The sequence below is a fragment of the Telmatherina bonti genome, assembly GCF_933228915.1.
Source record: "Telmatherina bonti genome assembly, chromosome: 6".
NCBI classification, from domain to species: Eukaryota; Metazoa; Chordata; class Actinopteri; order Atheriniformes; family Telmatherinidae; genus Telmatherina; species Telmatherina bonti.
Window position 1 is genome coordinate 11,198,314 of NC_136624.1, and position 19,393 is coordinate 11,217,706.

The following is a 19,393-nucleotide window of genomic DNA, read 5'->3' on the forward strand; positions in this document are numbered from 1 at the left end:
CACAGGGCCAACATAGAAAGACAAACAACCATTCACACTCACTCCATGAAACAAATTAACCTAACATCCATCTCTTTGGACGGTGGGAGGAAGCTGGAGTACCGAGTATACATGGGGAGAACATGCAAACTCCACACAGCAATGTTACTGTTTGAACTCCCCCCAGCTGAGGCTCAAACCAGTGACCTTCTTGTCGTGAGGTCACAGTGCTAACCATGACGCCACCATGCAGCCCTAATTTCTATATGTTCATATGCAAATTAAAACTAGTTTGAAACAATGTTTCTCCACATATTCGTTCTCAAACTCACTTACTTGCTCCGACCATCTAGCAGTCTAGCTCGCCTCTCGTTTCAGACTTTTTAGAGGTGAACATTATTTTTGAGGTTTGTCAGTCTGGTTTTTAAGTCTCTTCATCGCACCGAGTCTGATCTTCTGAAGGTTTTTAATAACCATTTTTTAGCTACACATTCTGGTGACCATGTGATGTTGGTTTTTATTGGATCTGACAGCCAGCCATTCATAGAGCAGATCACCACATTTTAATGACACGTCTTGGGTATTGTCCTGCGATGGACTGGCGAGCTGTCCCGGGTGTACCCTGCCTGTCGCCCAAAACCAGCTGGGATAGGCTCCAGCTTCCCCGCGACCCTGAATTGGAATAAGCGGTTCAGAAAATGAATGAATGAATGAATGGGTATTGTGTTGTATTCATGGTATTGAACTAGAGTGGTTCAGATCCACTTTAGTCCTTGTTATGATGTGATGATTCCTTGTTTCAGGTCGCTCCTCCTCCACCTTCCCCAGTGCCCGACGAGGAAGGTTCTGAGCCAGGCCTGCCCCCGGCGTCCCGGCCGTCCTCCGGAACTTTGATGCCTGCCGCCTTGGCCTCCTGGACTCTTGTGTGGCCCGGTCCTTCCTCCGGGCCCCCTCCTCCCGCCCGGCTCTGGACTTTTGCTTTTGACCATGCGGTGGCTGGCCCTTGAGGGGGGGGGGGGGGGTACTGTTATGATGTAATGTTTCCTTGTTTCAGGCTCCTGTTTTATTTTGTAGTCTTTCCCTGTTTCCTGTGTAGCTTTTGTTCTTGTTAGTTTTGGTCTCGTTAGTTCATTCTTTACACCTGTGTCTTAAGTTCTGTCAGTATTTCTAGTCCTCAGTTCTGTTGTGTTTTGCGGGTTCATTGTTTTTGTGTTAGTCCCCTGAGTGCTTCTGTTAGCAATAAAGCCGATAGATTCTGCATCCCTGCCTCTCTACTCTGCATTTGGGTGCACACCTCACCATCCACCCCATGACAGTCCTACAGGACAGTTTCTGTTAAACCGGGCCTTTTCCAGTCATCCTCTGCTCCTCTGTCATAAAGGGTCCCCCAGGGGCCCATTCTTGGGCATTTCTATTTTGCATTCTTTAAAAAGCACAATTGTGCTTTCCATGTCTATGTTGATGACACTCAGGTTTATGTTCTCCTTAAAGTGTAAGCCGTATGGACTCCACAAGTTTTAAAACCTGGATGGCCTAAATTTTCTTCATTTTAATGAACAGAAGATAGAAGATATGGTTTTTAATCCTGGTGCCGGTAACAAAATATATAATAGGCAATTCCATTTGTATCAAAACTACAAAAACAATAATATTAAAAATTTTAAAAGGTGTTTTTATAACAACTCTAATAACAAAAACAACAAATAAGCAGAAAATTATGTGCCAGGCGAAGTGAAAATACAGCGCTTACCAGCATAAAATTACACTTCATAAATGGTGATTGCATTAGTTTTTGAACAATGTTTGTATTTTTGGTTGCGCTCATGTGGCCCTTGAACTAAAATGTAAATTCACACCAGTGGTTCAGGTGGTGCTTGGCTGAGAAATTATTCTGCAGGGGGTACAATGTTAAAAAATGGTTGAGAACCACTGCCTAAGTCAAATTATGATAAAGATATTAAAAACGTTTTTTTCTCCACATTTTCTTCCTTTCTTTGTTGTCGTTTCAGAGTAAAAGAAATCCCTCACCTCAAGACAGGGCAGTTTCAGCAACTTGGACATCTATTGGCTCAGAATTTTACAGGAATATGTTCCAATATCTGTGCACCATTTTTCATAGGAAATTATACAAACTACTTGTAATAGCAGCCTGAATGAAGATATTTTATGTTATTTTCAAAAGGGAGTGTTTAAGAGGGTTTTTACTGTATTCATACTTTACAACGAGTGACCAGAGAAAATAAAAAACTGACAATGGAGCTCCTCTCTGAACTACTGCCCTGCCTGAGCTGCCAAAGCTGCTGAGACGTTTTGGGGATCGCCGAGGGTTACGTGGCACGATAATCTGGCTGAAACCTTTCACATGCTGAACTGTCCCTCTGGAAGACATGTGAACATTTTTCCTGGTGTGTTCATGTTCGGTGTGTAAATGTAGAGGACATTTTCTGCATGTTTGTGTAAAAACAGCTTTGTAGACCCCAGATGAGGTAACAGCAGTGTGTGCGTGTGTGTGTGTGTGTGGACCATTTACTGTTTATTTAATGGGACACAGGTTTTCTATCAGGTTTATTGCATCAACTTCTGAGAATGCAAGAATTTTATATTACATAAAAACGTTCTCTAGCGTGAGTTGAGGAAAGCGGAGGACTTCGTCCAGACTTGGTTAAAAGGAGGAACAACAGATTTGCTGGAGGAGAGGTTAAAGTTGGAAGGAATGTCTCCAACAGAGAGCAGCTGTTGCCACCAGCTGAGACACACTGTGGATGTTTCCACAGAACGCTGCACACTGCAAACTCACTGCTTCACTAAATCATTACTTCTACAACGCTGCGTTTATAAGAAACAGGAAACACTGGTCGCACATCAACTTCACATTGTTTTACACTTCAGCTGTCTGAACGAAAAACCTTCACATTCACATCTGGAGACAATCCACAGTCAAAATGTACCCTGCTTTCACTCAAATCATCCCAACCACGGTTTAACCACACGCTGACGCTTTACTACGAGCTTTAGTCGTGTTTTCAGTCAGCATTGAACGCATCCAACTGTGTCCTGCAGGTCTGATATTTTCCGGATGGTGAGGGATGAGTAGCTCCGCCCCCCCCTCAGGTGATGTCTGTTGGATCTGGTCATTTAGTCAAAGGATCAGAAACGAGGAATTACAGATGAACTCATGATTGTAAAACTACTCTGATACAAGACAGACACTCGTCTCCGTGACAACCAGAAACAAAATTTGTTTTCACATGCGGATGGGATAAATAACAAATGAAGACTGAGAGGTAAACATGGAGGATTGAGGATTAAGGATGGGGAAGGAGGGATGAGGAATGAGATGGGGAGATTAAGGATGAAAAATAAGGAATAAAAAATTAATAATAAATGAGGAATCAGGAATTGAAAGTAAGAAACAGGGAATTAGGAACAAGTAAAAGCATAAAATAAATGAATGAAAGGTGCGGGAAAAGGGAAAAATGATCAGGATGAGGAATAAAGATAAGAACTGAGGAATGAGGATAATGAGGATGTCTTGTGGAGTGAGGAACACAGAATAAGGATTGAGGAATGAGTTGTGAAGACTGAGGATGGATGAGGAAGAATGAGAAACAACAGATAAGGAATAAGAATTTAATAATGAATGAAGAACCAGGAATAAGAAGTAAAGAAAAGGGAATGAGGAAAAAAGTATGGAATAAGAAACAAGGAATGAGAGATGATGTTAAAATGTTAAAAGACTGATGAGGACTAAGGAATGAGGAGTTAGAGACAAAAGAGAAGGAATAAGAAGATTTGAGGAAAAAGAAAGAACGAGGAATAAGGTGAGGTGAGAACTGAAAATTGGGGAATGTGGAATAATAAACAAGGGATAAAGAATGAGAAATAAGAAATGAGGAATAAGGGATGAGGATTACAGAATGATAAATGTGGAATCAGGGATGAGAGGTAGGATTGAGGAATGGTGAATGAGGAATAGGGAATGAGGGATGGTGAATGAAGAGTAAGGGGTGAAGGATGAGGAATAAGAAATTTGTGATAGGAAATGTGGAATAAGGAATGAGGAATGACAGGTGAAGACTGAGGATATGGGATTAAGAATAAGGAATCAGGAATGTGGACTGAGGAATAGAGAATAAAGAATGTGGAAGAAGGATGAAGGATTACAAATAAGACATTAGGAGTCGGAAATGTGGAATAAGTAACAAAAACAATAGTTTAAAACTGAGGATATAAAATGAAAAATAAGGAATCAGGAATGTGGACTGAGGAATAGGGACCACATGACATAAGGATGAAGGATGAGGAATAAGAAATAAAGAAGTGGAATGATGGATGAGGAATAAGAAGATGTTGTGCATGTGCACTGGGCAATGTTCCTGTAAGAAGTTCCATGTTACAGGTGAGATAACCGAACCCGTTTTCATGGAACATCTGTCCTCATACTGGACCACATCTGTCTCCATGTCTGTTCATCCGGACTGTGACGGCTCTACACAGCCACCGTGGGAACGTTCTCCTCGGTGCCGTCGGCGCCCGCTGTGCCAGTTGGCGTCCTGTTGACCGGTGTGTGAGGGTTGACTTTGGCCAGCCGGTGCTCCTTGCCGTGGGAGCAGCTGCGAGCGCAGAGCTGGCAGGAGGCGCAGGCCGAGTTGCAGCAGGGTATGAAGCGACAGACACAGATGCGCCATAGAAACCAGCCGGGTGACCAGCAGCACCAGCAGATCACCAGGCCACCTGCCGTCACTCCCAGGATGACATAGAGAACCAGCAGGGACAAGGAGACGGGCATGTCTGTGGAGAACAGCAAACACATGGCAGCCATATTTAAAGGAAATATTCATACTCAAGATATCTGATGATATTTTTAAGACATGATCTCTTTTTTTATCTGAGTGAATGAATGCTGCAGCTTTTCTTTTCCCTTCTTCTCTTTTCTGTCTTTTTCTTTATCTCACATTTAATCAGGACAATTTCTGCTTTGATAATCTGCTGTCATCATAAACCTGAACTGATGTTAAAAGCCTCATTTTCCGTTGATTGATACACTTTTATGTCATCTTTTATGTTTGAGGTAATATATTCACTTCTGGAGTATGACTAGTAATCGTTCTATTTTTCTAATGTATTAATGTATAAATATATGCCAATACTGTCGTCTCTAACTTATTTCTCCTTTTTTCCGCAGGTCTTCCTGAATAAGTGCAGTTGTACATGTTGGTTTGTCTTTCCTGTCGTCTCCACCCCAACCAGTCGAGGCAGTATAACCCTCCCTAAGCCGGGTTCTGACAGAGGTTTTCTTCTTGTTAAAGGGGAGTTTTTTCCTTCCCACTGTCGCCTCGTGCAGCTCAGGACGGGGGATTGGATCGAAGTCATGACTCGATGCAATCAGTTGGTTTCTATTATAGTATATGTATGAATTGGCTGGAAATGATGTGTATGTTGATTTGTGTATGTAAAGTGCCCTGTGACAACATTGTTGTGAAGTGGCGCTATACAAATAAAGTTGAATTGAACTGAATTAATTGAGAAATATTTGAACTTCCTGTGCACCACAGCACTGAGGCTGCTCTGAGCAAAGTGATTAATGATGTGTTTGCATGCAGACAGTAAAACATGTCTGGTTTTACTGGACCTCAGCTTTCATACAGTTGACCATTATGTATTAAACCACTGGAGAACTGGGTGGACCTCTCTGGTACTGCACTAAACTGGTTCAAATCATACCAAGAGAACAAGAAGTACTTTGTGTCAACAAAGAATTGAAGGAGCAACGATGCCATCTTGGTAGAACCCGCAATCTGTTTACAACAAGCATCTAAAGGTCTTTACACACTTACTCCGAATATTTTGTCCAAATAATCTGCACGGTAATATTTCTTATCAAGTCTACGTCAAATCAATGTGAACGTTCACATCAGTGACGAAATCCCGTCCTGCGATTTTGCAAGTTTTATTTTTTCAAACCAAGGTTGATTTTTCTTAATCTTTCCGTCCGACAAATATACGACCGACCAATCAGAGAAGGCGAGTTGACTGATAGATCACCGGTTGCATCGTGATGTGTCTTTGCTTCCCTTGTGAGATTGTTGCCGTAAGAATATTTCTGTTTTTTTAACATGTTTTTTAAAAAAACTCACCAGTCGGATGCGTAGTCCTGCACAGTCCTGATGTAGTCCTACCTGCAAAATTAAGCAATAGGCGGGTTCTACCAGCATGGCGGTTGCATGCTTGGTGACATCACGTGTGCTTTCTCTGTAGGTAACTTTACATATGAGCAGACAAGAAACACATGTAAAGTTCCCCAAGGTGCCATTCTGGAGCTTTTTTTGTTTAACATCTGCATGCTCCCACCGGCACAGGGCATGAAGAACAAAAAAATAAGTTATTATAGCTATGCAGATGACACGCAGATATATATGACTATGTAAGCAAGGCCTTGTACAAGCTATGAAGTCAATGTGCTCTGGTATATGATGAACCTAAATTCTGAAAAGCACCCAAAGAGAATGATAAAGTCAGTTACTATCATCTTAAGAATGTACCAAGGGTAAGCGATGTCATGTATCATCAGGACCAGTATAAACTAGTCTGTGCTTTCAGCTTAAGGCAGCTTGATTACTGTAACGGTGTCCCTCCAGGCTACTAAATGAGACAACTGCAGCTTGTTCAGGACTCTGCTGCTCGAGTCCAAGTGGACCACATCATATGTGGTCTTTACACTGGCTGCCTGACCATTAGCAAATAGACTTTAAAGGAGAAACAACATGGACATTTGTCAGCTCTGGATTGAAGAATTAAAAAAAATATCTTCAATTTTTTATCTTATTTCAAAACTGCTTTTATCTAATGTTCTTTCTTCTTCCTTTATCTGTTTAGTTGTAAATCATGCTTATTATTTTCTGCTCTGCAATAATGTTTTAATTTGTCCATAAAGTACTTTGAATTACGCTGTCACTGAATTGTGCGATACAAATGAACTTGCCTTTGCTAGTACCAGTACCAGCATAGAAAGTAAATAATCATGTTTAGGCTTCACAAAACCTGCAATGAAAAAAAACAACACTGGTTGTATTTCCAGTGTCTCCATTTAGACATCCAGAGACAGCAGTAATCAGATTACAGAATAAAATTAGTCATAATATGACCATTTTAGTTGTTGGTCAAATCAATGGAATATTAAACTAAGTATAACATTACAGCTATATATCCAACAGTATGAAAAATTAGACAAAAATTGTACCCAGTACAGAGATACAGTCATAGATTTAAGACCAGATGTTTCGTTTCAGCAGAGTTGAGACAGCTGCTCATGCAGACTGACTGTAACCTATAAATAAAGTTAAAAAACAGTTACGAGTCTTAAATACAGCTGACAAAACAATCTCTCCAGTCTGATAAAAAAAAATCACAAACGTTTCCAGAAGGATGTGCTTCTGTACAATTCCAGTTAAAATGCTGTAGAATCAATTTCAGGCCTGTAGGTGGCGCCGCAACACTGGGAGAAAAATGCCAGAAATAGTGAAGAAGAACACAGCACTAAATAAGCACTAAAGAAGAAGAGGAAGGAGTGGGCGACGTCATTACCAGTTGCTGTTCCAGTTGCACCAACTCGGGTAAAAAAAGCAACGCTACTTTAACAAATCTGGCACAAATGATGACAAACTTTAGCGTTGCTAAAACGTCAGCACTGTTTTAAAGATACTAAAGTTTAAAAATTATTTTAAGGTTTGATGGCGCTAGGTGGTTTTGTATCATTGGTTGGATACGAGTCAGGCAAAAAAAACTGACCAATCTGAGTTACTGAATCCTGTATAGCCGCCTCTTCAATACGTTTTTATTATCTGGTAAATAGTGAATATAATGAACAACTGGTTCCATTAGCTGGATTTCACAATGGAAATAGATCAAAACCTTTCATTAAATAATTCCTGCATGGATGATGATGACTGAGCTGCAGAAGTTATTTCATGCCAACTGATGCAGCGAGCAGCTTCTCATTTCTCATCAACCGTGTGGGGAGACACATCAAAAGGTCGTGGAATCGATGTAAATCGGTTCCAGAAGGGTCAAATGGTTGGCATCAAGCAAAAACCACTAAAACAGGGTTAAGAACTGTCCAACGCATTGTTAAAAACTGGAAGGATTGTTGGGAACCATCGTCTTTCAGAGAGAAATGTGATCAGAAACATGTCAATAATGCTTACAATTGCTGCTTACTTCAATGCAGGGAAGACCAAGTCTGCTCCTCGAGAGCTGCAGTTCTGCAAGTGTTGCGATTTCCCGTGCTGCGACACACCTGACACAAATCAACGGCTAAAATGCAGTTTAACGACAACTTCTGCACAAGTCTGCTGATGTGTGTTGCAGCAGGGAAACTCCCAACACTTTTCCGTTTCCTGGGGTGCATAAAATCTGGACTCTGCAGCACTGGAAGAAGTCCGTGTGGTGTGATGAGTCCAGGTTGACCCTGTTCCAGAGGGATCAGGGTAGAAAGAGAGGCAGATGAAGTGATGCCTCTTCATCCCGCCTAGCGTTCAGCGGTCCGACTACTGAGATCTTGTAGAATAGAAATAAATGCAGTAACGTGGCAGCAGAGAGGCCATGCAGAGATGCTTCTGTTAACCAGAGCTAAAAACAAGTCAGAGTAAACATGAGAAGCTTTGCCTTTTTCATGGACAGCCAGTGTATTCTCCGTCCCGGAGAAAGTCCACAAATCTATGAGCAATAAGATAAATCCCTGTTTTAAAAAGCAAGAACTTCCGCAGCACAACTGAGAGGCATCAATGTTTCTGGATCAGAAGGTGAGACATTCCCATAGCCTGCTGGTCGCTCACCTGTTGCCGACTTGTGACTGGGAACGCTGTCGGGAATGCTGCAGTTCCCATGAGTCAGGCTGGGCTCCGTGGGAGGACTCCAAAAAGGTGGAGGTGGGGTTGCGATGGGAGGTGGAGGCTCAGGAAGTACAAGCTGACCTGCTGATGGGGGACAGATGTGGGTCAACTATCTCATGCAGAAATTACATTTTATAGACGTACTTTAACCCAAAAAACTTTTTAGTTATTTTGTTCCACTTGTTTATTTCTTATTTTTTGTTGCTTTTCATCACGGCCGGATTATCCAATGGGCATTATAGGCACGGGGCCAGGGACCCACGGGGGCCATGTGGGGCCCACGTAGGGCATACACCAGCAGTTTGGAAATTAAACAAAATGTATATAAAAGCCAGATAGTTAGACCACAGTGTCTAGTGTATTGCTACTGGTACCACTGGCTCAGAGATGTTAGAAATGTTGTTTTACATGTTATGGTGTGGAACGGGGCCCCTGGAACACTCTGGGCCCGGGGGCCTGTGCACTTTTAATCCGGCCCTGCTTTTCATCCCAGTCGACATCCAGATGTTAGTTCTCTCAGGACAGTACCAGGTGTCAGATTATGAGGTCAAAAGGATGTAAAAGAAATGTATTTATATGGACAACAGCATAAAGACCAAAAAAAGCAGAAAACAGAACTGATTATAAACAGAAGTTTGCAGAAATAACACAAACATCAACAGTGTCCAAACCTTTTCTCATCTGCACTTCATTCACTTAAGTCTTGGCCTTCAGGGGAAAAATGCTGACATTGAAACACAGAAACAACAGAAACTATTTACATATTTACACTCATCCACCAGCTGTTGTTTTACTTACTATCCTCCCAGTAAAACACTCCAGCTCAGCTGGTTTTTGGCTCCACTGTGCATCAAAAACATTTTGTCTTCATTCCAGCCATACAGGACCATTATTTTTATTTTCAGAAACACAAAAAACTTTCCGTTGATCTTGATCCTTACTGCTCTGAATGAAGATCGCCGTCGCTTTAAGCTATCTGATTGGTGGAAAGTTTAACCAAAAAATGGTTTCATCATAATTCCTTACATCTCCTAGCAGCACAGTAGTGATAGAGCGTGAGTAAGCTGTTCATCACATTTTACCCCCCGGTTACCACCGTTCCTGAGGAACTGTAAACGGTATGAGGGTCTCCATCTGGTGCAAATTTTAATGGTTAATTTCAGTGAATCCTACATTTAGTTTTATTAAACGGCAGCATGAAGCTGTCAGGATTTTACACGTTAAGAAGAAGTTGTGGTAAAGTTCTGGAAAATGTTAAAGTGTTTCCTCCTCATGACACTTCAGTGACGATTGTTCAGTAAAGACATGAAGTGATGGAGAGTTTGGGGTGTTTAGGCTCAGGCAGGTGTCATATTTCCCCTGATCCACCATCAGGGGAAATATGGTTATGGGTTAAATGTAATGTAGCTATAACTGGTAGAGCAGCCGCTCCATGTAAAGAGACTACAGCTCGTTTATAAGAGGAATAAACGGATCCAGAGGTGAAGGAGTCAGTCTGGGTGTTCCTTTTGCTTTTTGCTCCATTTCTTCCAACAAGGATCTGGAATACGGAAAGGCCTGACCAAAGTCCAGGTACCAGTCCATCCCAGAAGCCTCGGAGTCCAGAGAAGTGGACGTCGCCTCTGAATCTCTGGTCCAGGTTAGCAAACGACTTGTTTTCTGCTCAGTGAAGTCAGAAGACTCTGAAAGTCCCAGTAACCCTTGCTCGTGTGGTTCGACTGGGCGCTGAACGATGCTGGTCTGGATGCTGGTCTGGATGCTGGTCTGGATGCTGGTCTGGCTTTGGGATCTGGGAAATGAACGCGACTAGAACGTCTCCTGCATGTTTTACAGGACAGGTTCAGCTTAGAGCTCCGGTTCTTCACACATTTCCTCCAGACTGACTGATGATATTTAGTTGTAGTTTAGTTTATTTCGGTCACATATTTACATCTTAAAGTAAAAATCTAAACTGTGGCTGAGAAGACACAGAAGCAAAGCTTCTTAACGCCCACGATTATTACGTTGCACATTTTGCCATTATAAGTCATTAAACAGAGGAGTTTAACAAGTAAAAGAAAATGCTGTAAAAACTTTCATTTAAAATTCCAGTTTCATTTGTAGCCATTTTTATCAATCAAGGACTTATGCAATACTTTTTTAAAAGCCGCTAAAGAACTGCGTGATTTAGCATTATTCTAAAATTGGACCCTACTTCTAGTTTTGACTGCAGAGGAGGAAATCTGGAAATCCGTCTTTCTTTGAGCATTATTGTTTTGGAATTATTCCATGTTTTGTTTTCTCATTTTGATGCAAACTGATCTTCTGTCATGACCTGCGGGTCAGGTAATATTGCAGTCTGTCCTAGTTTCTGGTCTTGTTCAGAGTTCTGGTTTTGTAGAGTTTTATTTTCCTTGTACTTAATGTTACTTTCTGGTCCCTGCTTCCAGTCATCACATCCACTTCTGCCTTTTGTTTTCAGCCTGCTCCAGGTTTTGCTTTGTCCTGGGTCAGCTCCCAGTGTGTGTATTAACGTATCTGTGTTGGTTTTTCTGGTGTCAGCGATCCAGTTGGCTTGTTCCCAGTTGTTCCTGCTTCTGCAATGTTTTACTGCACCATGCAGTCATCCATCTTGCTGTGTCTCCATGAGGCCTGCATTGGGTCCATCCTCCACTGGCTTCCCATCTCACGCCGCATCCTCTACAAAATCCTGTTCCTCACATTCAAAGCCATCCACAACTTCACCTCTCCATACCTGACTGACCTCTGCTCACCAGCCTCCAGCTCTCCTTCGCTCCTGCCCGACTCGTCCCTATGGGGAGCAGGGCATTCAGCCCCTCCTGACCTCCGCAACACCGATTCCCTCAGACTTCAAATCCAGACTCAAAACTCATCTGTTTAGACAAACCTTCTCACTTCACCCATGATTGTACTGTTTTATTAAAGAGGTGCTATTATGGTATTTGGAGTGTTCTGAGCTTTCTACAGTGTTACAGTGTTGAATCCTCATCAGACATGTGAACGACACGGTTTTTTTATCACCTAAACACATGTTTGAGTTTGAGTTCCAGCACTCTCTCCGTTCGGTTTCCATGGCGACGAAAAACGCGTCGTTTTCGAGAGTTTTTTCTACTTGGAAATCCTTGTGACGTCCCGGGGGATAAGGTTCGGTGACTGGTTACCTTCTACTGGTTAACAAGGGCATGTACAAATACATCAGGCGGGTGGAAAACGTGGGATAAAGTTATTTCCAACGATGGCTGGTGAGTTTACCAAAGAGAGACATCCTGCTGCATTCGTTGCTGTGGGTTGCTGTTTTCCACTTCGTTTTCAGGCTCTGATTCAGGTTCCAACATGTAGGGCTGTATGCTATGTGTTGACATTGTACTTTGTTTTTTTTATTGAGTTCATATGAGCCTAATCCTTCTGTTTATGAGATGTTACAATGACGGCGAAAGCAGGTGCGGTGCGCGCTCCCGATGTAGTGCAGTGGTGGGAGGCGGGGCTTAATGCGGAAGAGTCTCAATCCACTCGTTTTGCCCGCAGGCTGATCTGACAGCCTACGGAGAGGGTCGGTCTGAAGTAAATAAAGCCATTTGTGACAATAACTCGATCAATCCCAGCCCTTCTGGTCTCAGAAATAAAAATAAATCAGCCTGAAATGCACATAATAGTTCCACTTTAACGTCCGTTTTCATTTTTATTGTTTTCAACTTGTTTTAATGCAGTTTTATCAGGTGTGATGTGAGGCGACCTTGGGGGTCTAGAAAGGCGCCCAACAAATAAAATGTATAGTTATTATTATCCTCCTCGTCCCTGATGATCCTCTAAGAATCTTTGATCCTCAGAGACTTTCATTGATGCTCCTCCTGCACAAAATCATCTTTTTTTTCTTAACCTAATCACCAGCGCTCCCCTGCGCTAGTGTCCCCCGTTCAGCCTCTGTCGGTGTTGCAGCCTGAAATGCTGAAACTTGAGTATCTCGACTGACCTTTGCAGCCTGTGGTTAAGTTTTCCTCCAGGTCACTTCCATCCCCACAGTTGTCGATGCCTTTGTCGTCACACACCAGACTGATGGGGATGCACTTGCCATTCCTGCAGGTGAAGTAGGGCTCGCTGCTGCACTCTGATTGGTTGAAACCTGAAGAGGAAAACGTCTTTGCAAACGTTTGATGACACTGAGCTTCTCAACTAAAACCTTTTTTTTTTTTGTGGAATAAATCTTGAGAGAGAAACCAGTGACTTTATAAGATGCTGTTATCCAAGCAAGACAACAATGTCAGGATTTCCCGAGGACATTGAACACATCATGCTTCTGCTGTTATTACTACAGTTTTCAGCCTCTTTTTAAAATAAAGATGATGTCATTTTTATATGAGATGATGTTAGTGGGAAAACTGGGAACTGAAATCGGATGGCTGCATGATGCGTCTTTAAATCTGGATATTTTACCCTGTTACCTAGCAACAGTCAATGCCTCTTACTTCTGTTTTTCTTACCCAGTCTGAAGGAGGTGAAATCCCCCACAAAGTCAACCCTGGGCTGAGTCCCCCGGGTCACCAGTCTCAGGGTCAGGTAGTTTCCTGTGGACAGCACCGGTCGGGGGGGACTCTTCCCACAAAGAGGAGGCCCAAGAGGAGGTGAGCTTCGGTCCCGACCATCATAGAACTGAACATATGAGCCAGCATGACAGGGGTCTCCCAGACTGTCGTCAGAGGTGGGCTCAAGTTTAGGGTTAAAGGGGGCGGGGCCACGTGGGGACTCTGGGAAGAAAGGGGAGGGGCTTAAAGGAGCCACCCGGAGCAAGCTGTAGACCAGGAAGAAGCGGAAGTAGAACTGGACCTTGTCTTTAGGAGAGCTGGCCTGCATGGTGAGGTGGCAGTCCGTCCCCATGGTAACAAAGTAGTACTTCTTGGATTCCTGGTGCGAGTTGACGATCATGCCGTCATCACGGATCGTCTGGCCGCAGAAATCCACCACATTCACTGATGGGAGGGGAAAAACAGCACTCAGTCCTCCGTCTTCATCTTCATCACGTTAGAATAAATCAGCATCGTTTTAACACAGCAGACACACATAATGACGGTTTCTATCTCGGCCTTTGTTCTGATGCAAAAGCTGAACCTAAGTAGCTGAAAATGAAAATTGAAAAGATGTAAATCACTAGGAATCAGAATCCTGCTGCGCGCAGGTGTAGGATGTCTACGTCTTTAGTCAGGTTTAACCTGATTAGAAAAAGAAAAAATATTTCCACATGTGCTTCACTAGTGGACCAGATGTGGAGCACATGATGATATTTTATCAGTGAAGTTCCACCGTTTTCACATGTTTTTTTTTATTTTTATTTCAGTACGATTACATCAGTAAAGCGTCACTAAAGACTGGAAATAAAAAAAACAGCAAAGCTAAATAAATCCAGGATGAAAATTAAGCTTCATTTGCAACTTGTTGTGGATTATATCATGGATTAATGACTGGAACATGACCTTGGTCTTATCATGTCTACATGTGAATTATTGATAGTTTCCAACACATCTAAACGCATATTTCATACATGACTCCATCTACAAAAACAAATAGCTAATTTCTGTTGCTTTAAAATAACGTAATGATCTAGTTTGGATTTTTACAGAATATTCTGATTATTGGGAATAATTCATTTACTTTATATACTGACATAGAAAAGATGTGAAAATGGAGAGTTGTGAACAATTTGCCGTCATGGAGGGTTGGAGCGGGGGGATAAGTGCAGCAGGGGGATTTTCACTGAAAGAGGAACATTAATGTTTAAACGCCATCACCAAAACACTGAAAAGCTCCTGTCAACGCAAGAAACCATCAAGACAGTGATCATGTGAGAAGCAGCTCATTTGCAGGCAAAACCAGGACAGATGGGTGGGCAGATCCGGTTCCAGCAGCACCCCCCCCAGTCACCCACTGCCCTCTGGCTCAGGGCCACAGGCCAAATAATGAGGAAATTTATGACCACCCCTGGAGTTTATTAGCTCTGTTTCCATGGGAGACGACCAGATCCTTCTGCACTGACCCCCAGGAATGTCCCAAAGCTAGGCAGCGGCTGTTGATGGCAAATCGTTTTAATCATGTGATTAGACATAAAACCTCAAAGAAACAGAGCACGGGGTGTCGGGTCCCGACTGATCATGTTTGATAAGGTTTCTGAGACCTATTGTGTCACTTACTGGTAAAAGATGGGCTCAAAACCCTGTTGTTTACAATCTGATAATTGTCTTCTGCCCCCTTGTGGGTATATTTGGCATTACAACAATTTCACATCACATTGTAATAAAATGCACATAAATATAAATGATTTTATTTTTTATTACCATTTGATTAAGGGCCAAATCAACACTTCTGATTTAAAATGAGGGTTTTGTTTTTTTTTGGTTTTTTTTGTCCATTTTCTTTAAAGGGTGAAAAAGAGGAGAATGAGGCGCTTGTGTGACAAGCTGGTGTAAAGTCTGAGATACAGCTTTGGAAGGTGGAAAAAGGGCAGAAACCACGTGTTTTTCTGCCACTGCTTCATTTATATCGCTTTACACTTCACTCCTGCTGATCACCGCAAAGTAACGAGTTCAGGCTGGTTTTATACGCTGTCATGTTGTGCTCTATGATCAGATATTCCAAACTGGGCGTGTACTGTAACAGGAGCCACGTCCCAGTGAAAGATATAAGGAAAAACCACGCTTACTCTGTCATGATTGATGTCTTTCTCAATATTTCCTCACAATGTTCAAATTAATTTGCTAGGAGAAACATTGTGTGTGTGTATGTGTTAAATTCAGTCAAACTGTAGATTTTACACTATCATTACTGTATGTTGTCATTGCTCAACTTGAGCGATATGTAAAAACACACAGAGGTTTTTAATCAATAAAATAGCAGCAAATTGTTGCAGCTAAAACCTGCAGAAGAAACTATATCAGAGGGATGCTCACAGGAGTGTAAGAAAAGCAAACCCAGGTAGTGGTCCCACAACAAGTGGGGAGAGACTCAATTTTTTGCACTTAAAAGAAAAAAACTGAAAAAAGTTGCCCAGAAAAACTACTTAGTTTACCCCAAAAATTCATCAGTATATTTGTTCATTGTCACATCATTTCTGCTCTTTGGTTTCAGGGAGGGAGAAGTATGAAATGATTAAACCAATACTGACACACAGACTAGTGAGAGACAGGAGATATATACCTAGATCTTTTTTATGTCTCTGTTCAGGTTAAAGGTAACACAGCTGACAGCTAACTGCACCAGTGTAACCTTAGCTGAGCTGCTGGTTGACGTGGGTACATGTGTAGGGATGTTTGTCATTGGAAAAGCAGCATCACTGAGGGTTTAGAAGTGGGTTAACTCAATGCTGACTGAAAAAGAAGAGGCTATACTCCGTATACCTGTTTATACTCTGGACTACACCACAAGGCAAACCAAACTCCCCCCTGTTGATCACAAAAGATCCTCCAGGAATATTTATCAGACACTTGAATTTAGCACTTTGCTGCAGTACCTTCCATCAACCAGAAAAACTCTCCTCTGTAGGAAGTAAACATGATGTTTGTCTGTTTAAGTCCTGCAGAGGCCACAGTATCATCCAGGTTTGTATTCAGTCTACACGTTCATATGTTCATACCGACCTGTCAGCAGAATGAACACACACACTCAGAGGAAGTTTTTTTTTCTTTATTTCTTGTAGAAAAACACTGAAGATGATGAACCTGCACACGCACGGCTTCTAGGTGTGGGGATATGTAGCCTACTAAATCCATTTTATAATTTCAAGTTTATACAGATTTATTCAGACCTCCTTAAAGTTGAAAGATTGCAATAAAATAATCGAATAATATTAATGATAATAATAATAATATAATAATAATGAAATAATCTGAAGAAATGATAGAAACATGACATAAAATGTCTGGAAAGGAGCAGGAGGCCTGGCAACTTCAGCCCACCCCGGTACATCAGCGTTATTTCAGACCAACAAACCCACTGAGCTGAACGTGATGGAATCAAACACCCCAGTTGCGCTGCGCTTCTCTGCTCTGCGCAAACCTTCCTGCGACCAATCAGCGCAAACACGCTGAATCCATTCTGCGCATTTTCCTCCCAGAAACTCAACATGCTGACATGTTTCTGAAACTTCTCCCAGATATAAATCCTGCCAGCATCTCTCCAGCTTTTCTCTCCGCTTTGCGCCAAACTGAAGCGCGCGCGCGCGCACACACACACACACACACACACACACACACACACACACACACACACACACACACACACACACTTTTCTCCAACTCGCTCGCACTACGGTTTCCTCTCAGAAACTCCGCACACATACTGAAAGGCGCTAAACACGGTTTGGGTGTGTTTGCGCGTGCAGGCTGCGTGGCCGCGCGTGCTCTTACCGATCTCGATGGCGGAGCAGCGGAGCTGGTTCCCGCCGAGCAGGAGGAGCAGCAGCAGGAGCTTCTCCATCCTCATGTGATGATGAAGCTGCTCCTCATCGTCCAAACTTCGTGGCCTTTTGTCACCGAACCTCCTCTCGGTCTTCTCAGGTCATGTGTCCACGTTACCATGACAACGCCAACCAAAGCGCGAGAGAAAATCCTGCTAAATTCTCACTTTAACTTTTTCCTCAAACATCAACTGGAAACACGTCCCGATCCAACAGCCGCCACGTGCACGTGGATCCTGCTGTCTCTGTGGAGCAGAAGATGCGTGCACGTGGGTCTGCTCGGGACTGGGACACAGAGGATTCACGAGCGTGTTTACATTTCCAGCTTCTCACACGCGCGCGCACTCCACAGCTCGCGCCATAGATCCCAAACGGTTGATCAAAGGCAAGAAGCAATGGGATTCTGATCAATAAATAATCAATAAAACTACAATATTGACATGGAGACATCAGTCATGGTTGATATTTAATTATAACAGACAAAAAAAAAAAAAAAAAAAAAAATCAGCATATTTGTTAAATTAGACAAATATCTCGATAATGCTGGAAAATATAGACACAAAGATAGATTATAATTATTATCATAAAAAAATTCTTAAAGTATTTATATTTCTAACTGACAGTAAATAAACAACAGGAATATTTTTTTTTTCAGATTCAGGGTTAAATAGTTCAAACAAACATTATCTCAGCCAACTTTCCTTCAGAAACACCACCAGGTTCTTTCAGTAGTGGGGGAGGAGTTAAGATGGAGGAATGAGCAGTCGCATTTTTGCAGGCTCCGCTGAAAAAATATTTTAAAACTTGTCTTAGACATTTATTCTTTGAAAAAACGGCAATAACTAGCCAAAGAATTGTATAAACAACTCCTGAGTTCAACGAAGTTTGCTTTTTGCCATTTTTTTGTCTTCATTCATCGAGGTCTTTATCCCTCTACAAGAATGAGATGGCTAATGTTAGCATAACGGCTAAAACACAGCTACAAACAGACCACGACTATAACCTGAGGGCTCTACGAGAGGCATGTGACGAAGAAGGACTTCAAGAGATAGAGGCGATGGAAGAAGAAAACCAGAAAACACTCCATAGCCACACACCACTGCCAAGCCCAAACCCCCAAAAAAATAAAACAAAGGATTCAAGACGAGAGAAACCAGCCGGGTAAGATTACAAATGAAACTATTTTAAATGCAATTCAAACGCTGATAAAAAAAAAGGTTTGATGAACAAGATGAAAGACTGAAATCCTTTTAAACCCGAATAGAAGCTAACACACAGGCAGTGAGAGAAAACAAGGAAGAAATAAACAAAGTGAGAAGAAATGCTGCTGTTTAAGAAAGAAAGTACATTTCTGAAGCAGACCTGTCTGGAGCAAGCCAGATACAAGAGAAGATGGAACCTTAGACTGATGGGACTTCCTGAAAAAGACAAAACAAGAGAGACTGTGATCGGTATTCTTATGAGAGTAACCCCGATGTCAGTGGAGAAACTTCGCGAGTCAGACCGAGGTAAAGTTAGTTTGATGTTTGATATTCAACAGATATTCGGACACCCAGTCTCCCGACCCGAAGCCACCAGTCTCCCGACCTCGTCGTGGGGTTAAGATGCACGATGCAACGGTCTTCTTAACTTCATACCTTCCGTCTATATTTGAACACCCAGTCTCCTCGTAATGAACCGACCCTAAGCTGCTTTGTCGTGGGGTTGTGACAGCAAATTTCACCGCAGCGGTCTTCACCACCGGCGGATAGTTAGGGACCGTCAACAAATTAACCATGGCAGAATTTAAACATAACTATCTCCGCAACCACTGGGGCTATGAATGTCAAAACAATTTTAAACAGTTTACGATTTATCTGTGAGTGCTACACTGCCTTTATTTTCTCCATTTTCATCTAGTCCTATTTTATATGAATTTTTAATCAATTCAAACATCAATAGGTTTTTACTCACGTGACTTACACACCTAAAATCACTGCCTAATTACTAGTCCAGTCCTGCCACACATTGCACAGCCTTTTATTTTCCTCATTTTCATCTTGTGGGATTTTATATGAATTTTTTAAGATTTCAAAGTTCAATA

The 19,393-nt window shown here is 42.1% G+C and overlaps 1 protein-coding gene across 1 annotated transcript; it reads right to left on the minus strand.

Moving 5' to 3' along the window:
* Positions 1–4,468: 4,468 nt before the first annotated feature.
* ldlrad2 (low density lipoprotein receptor class A domain containing 2) lies at positions 4,469–19,087 on the minus strand (the record flags this gene model as incomplete). Its single annotated transcript, XM_079242878.1, has 7 exons — positions 4,469–4,770; positions 8,814–8,954; positions 12,841–12,990; positions 13,349–13,834; positions 17,261–17,402; positions 17,478–17,595; positions 18,948–19,087. 7 exons carry the CDS (start codon positions 19,085–19,087, stop codon positions 4,469–4,471), a joined length of 1,479 nt encoding a protein of 492 aa, XP_079099004.1.
* Positions 19,088–19,393: the final 306 nt, after the last annotated feature.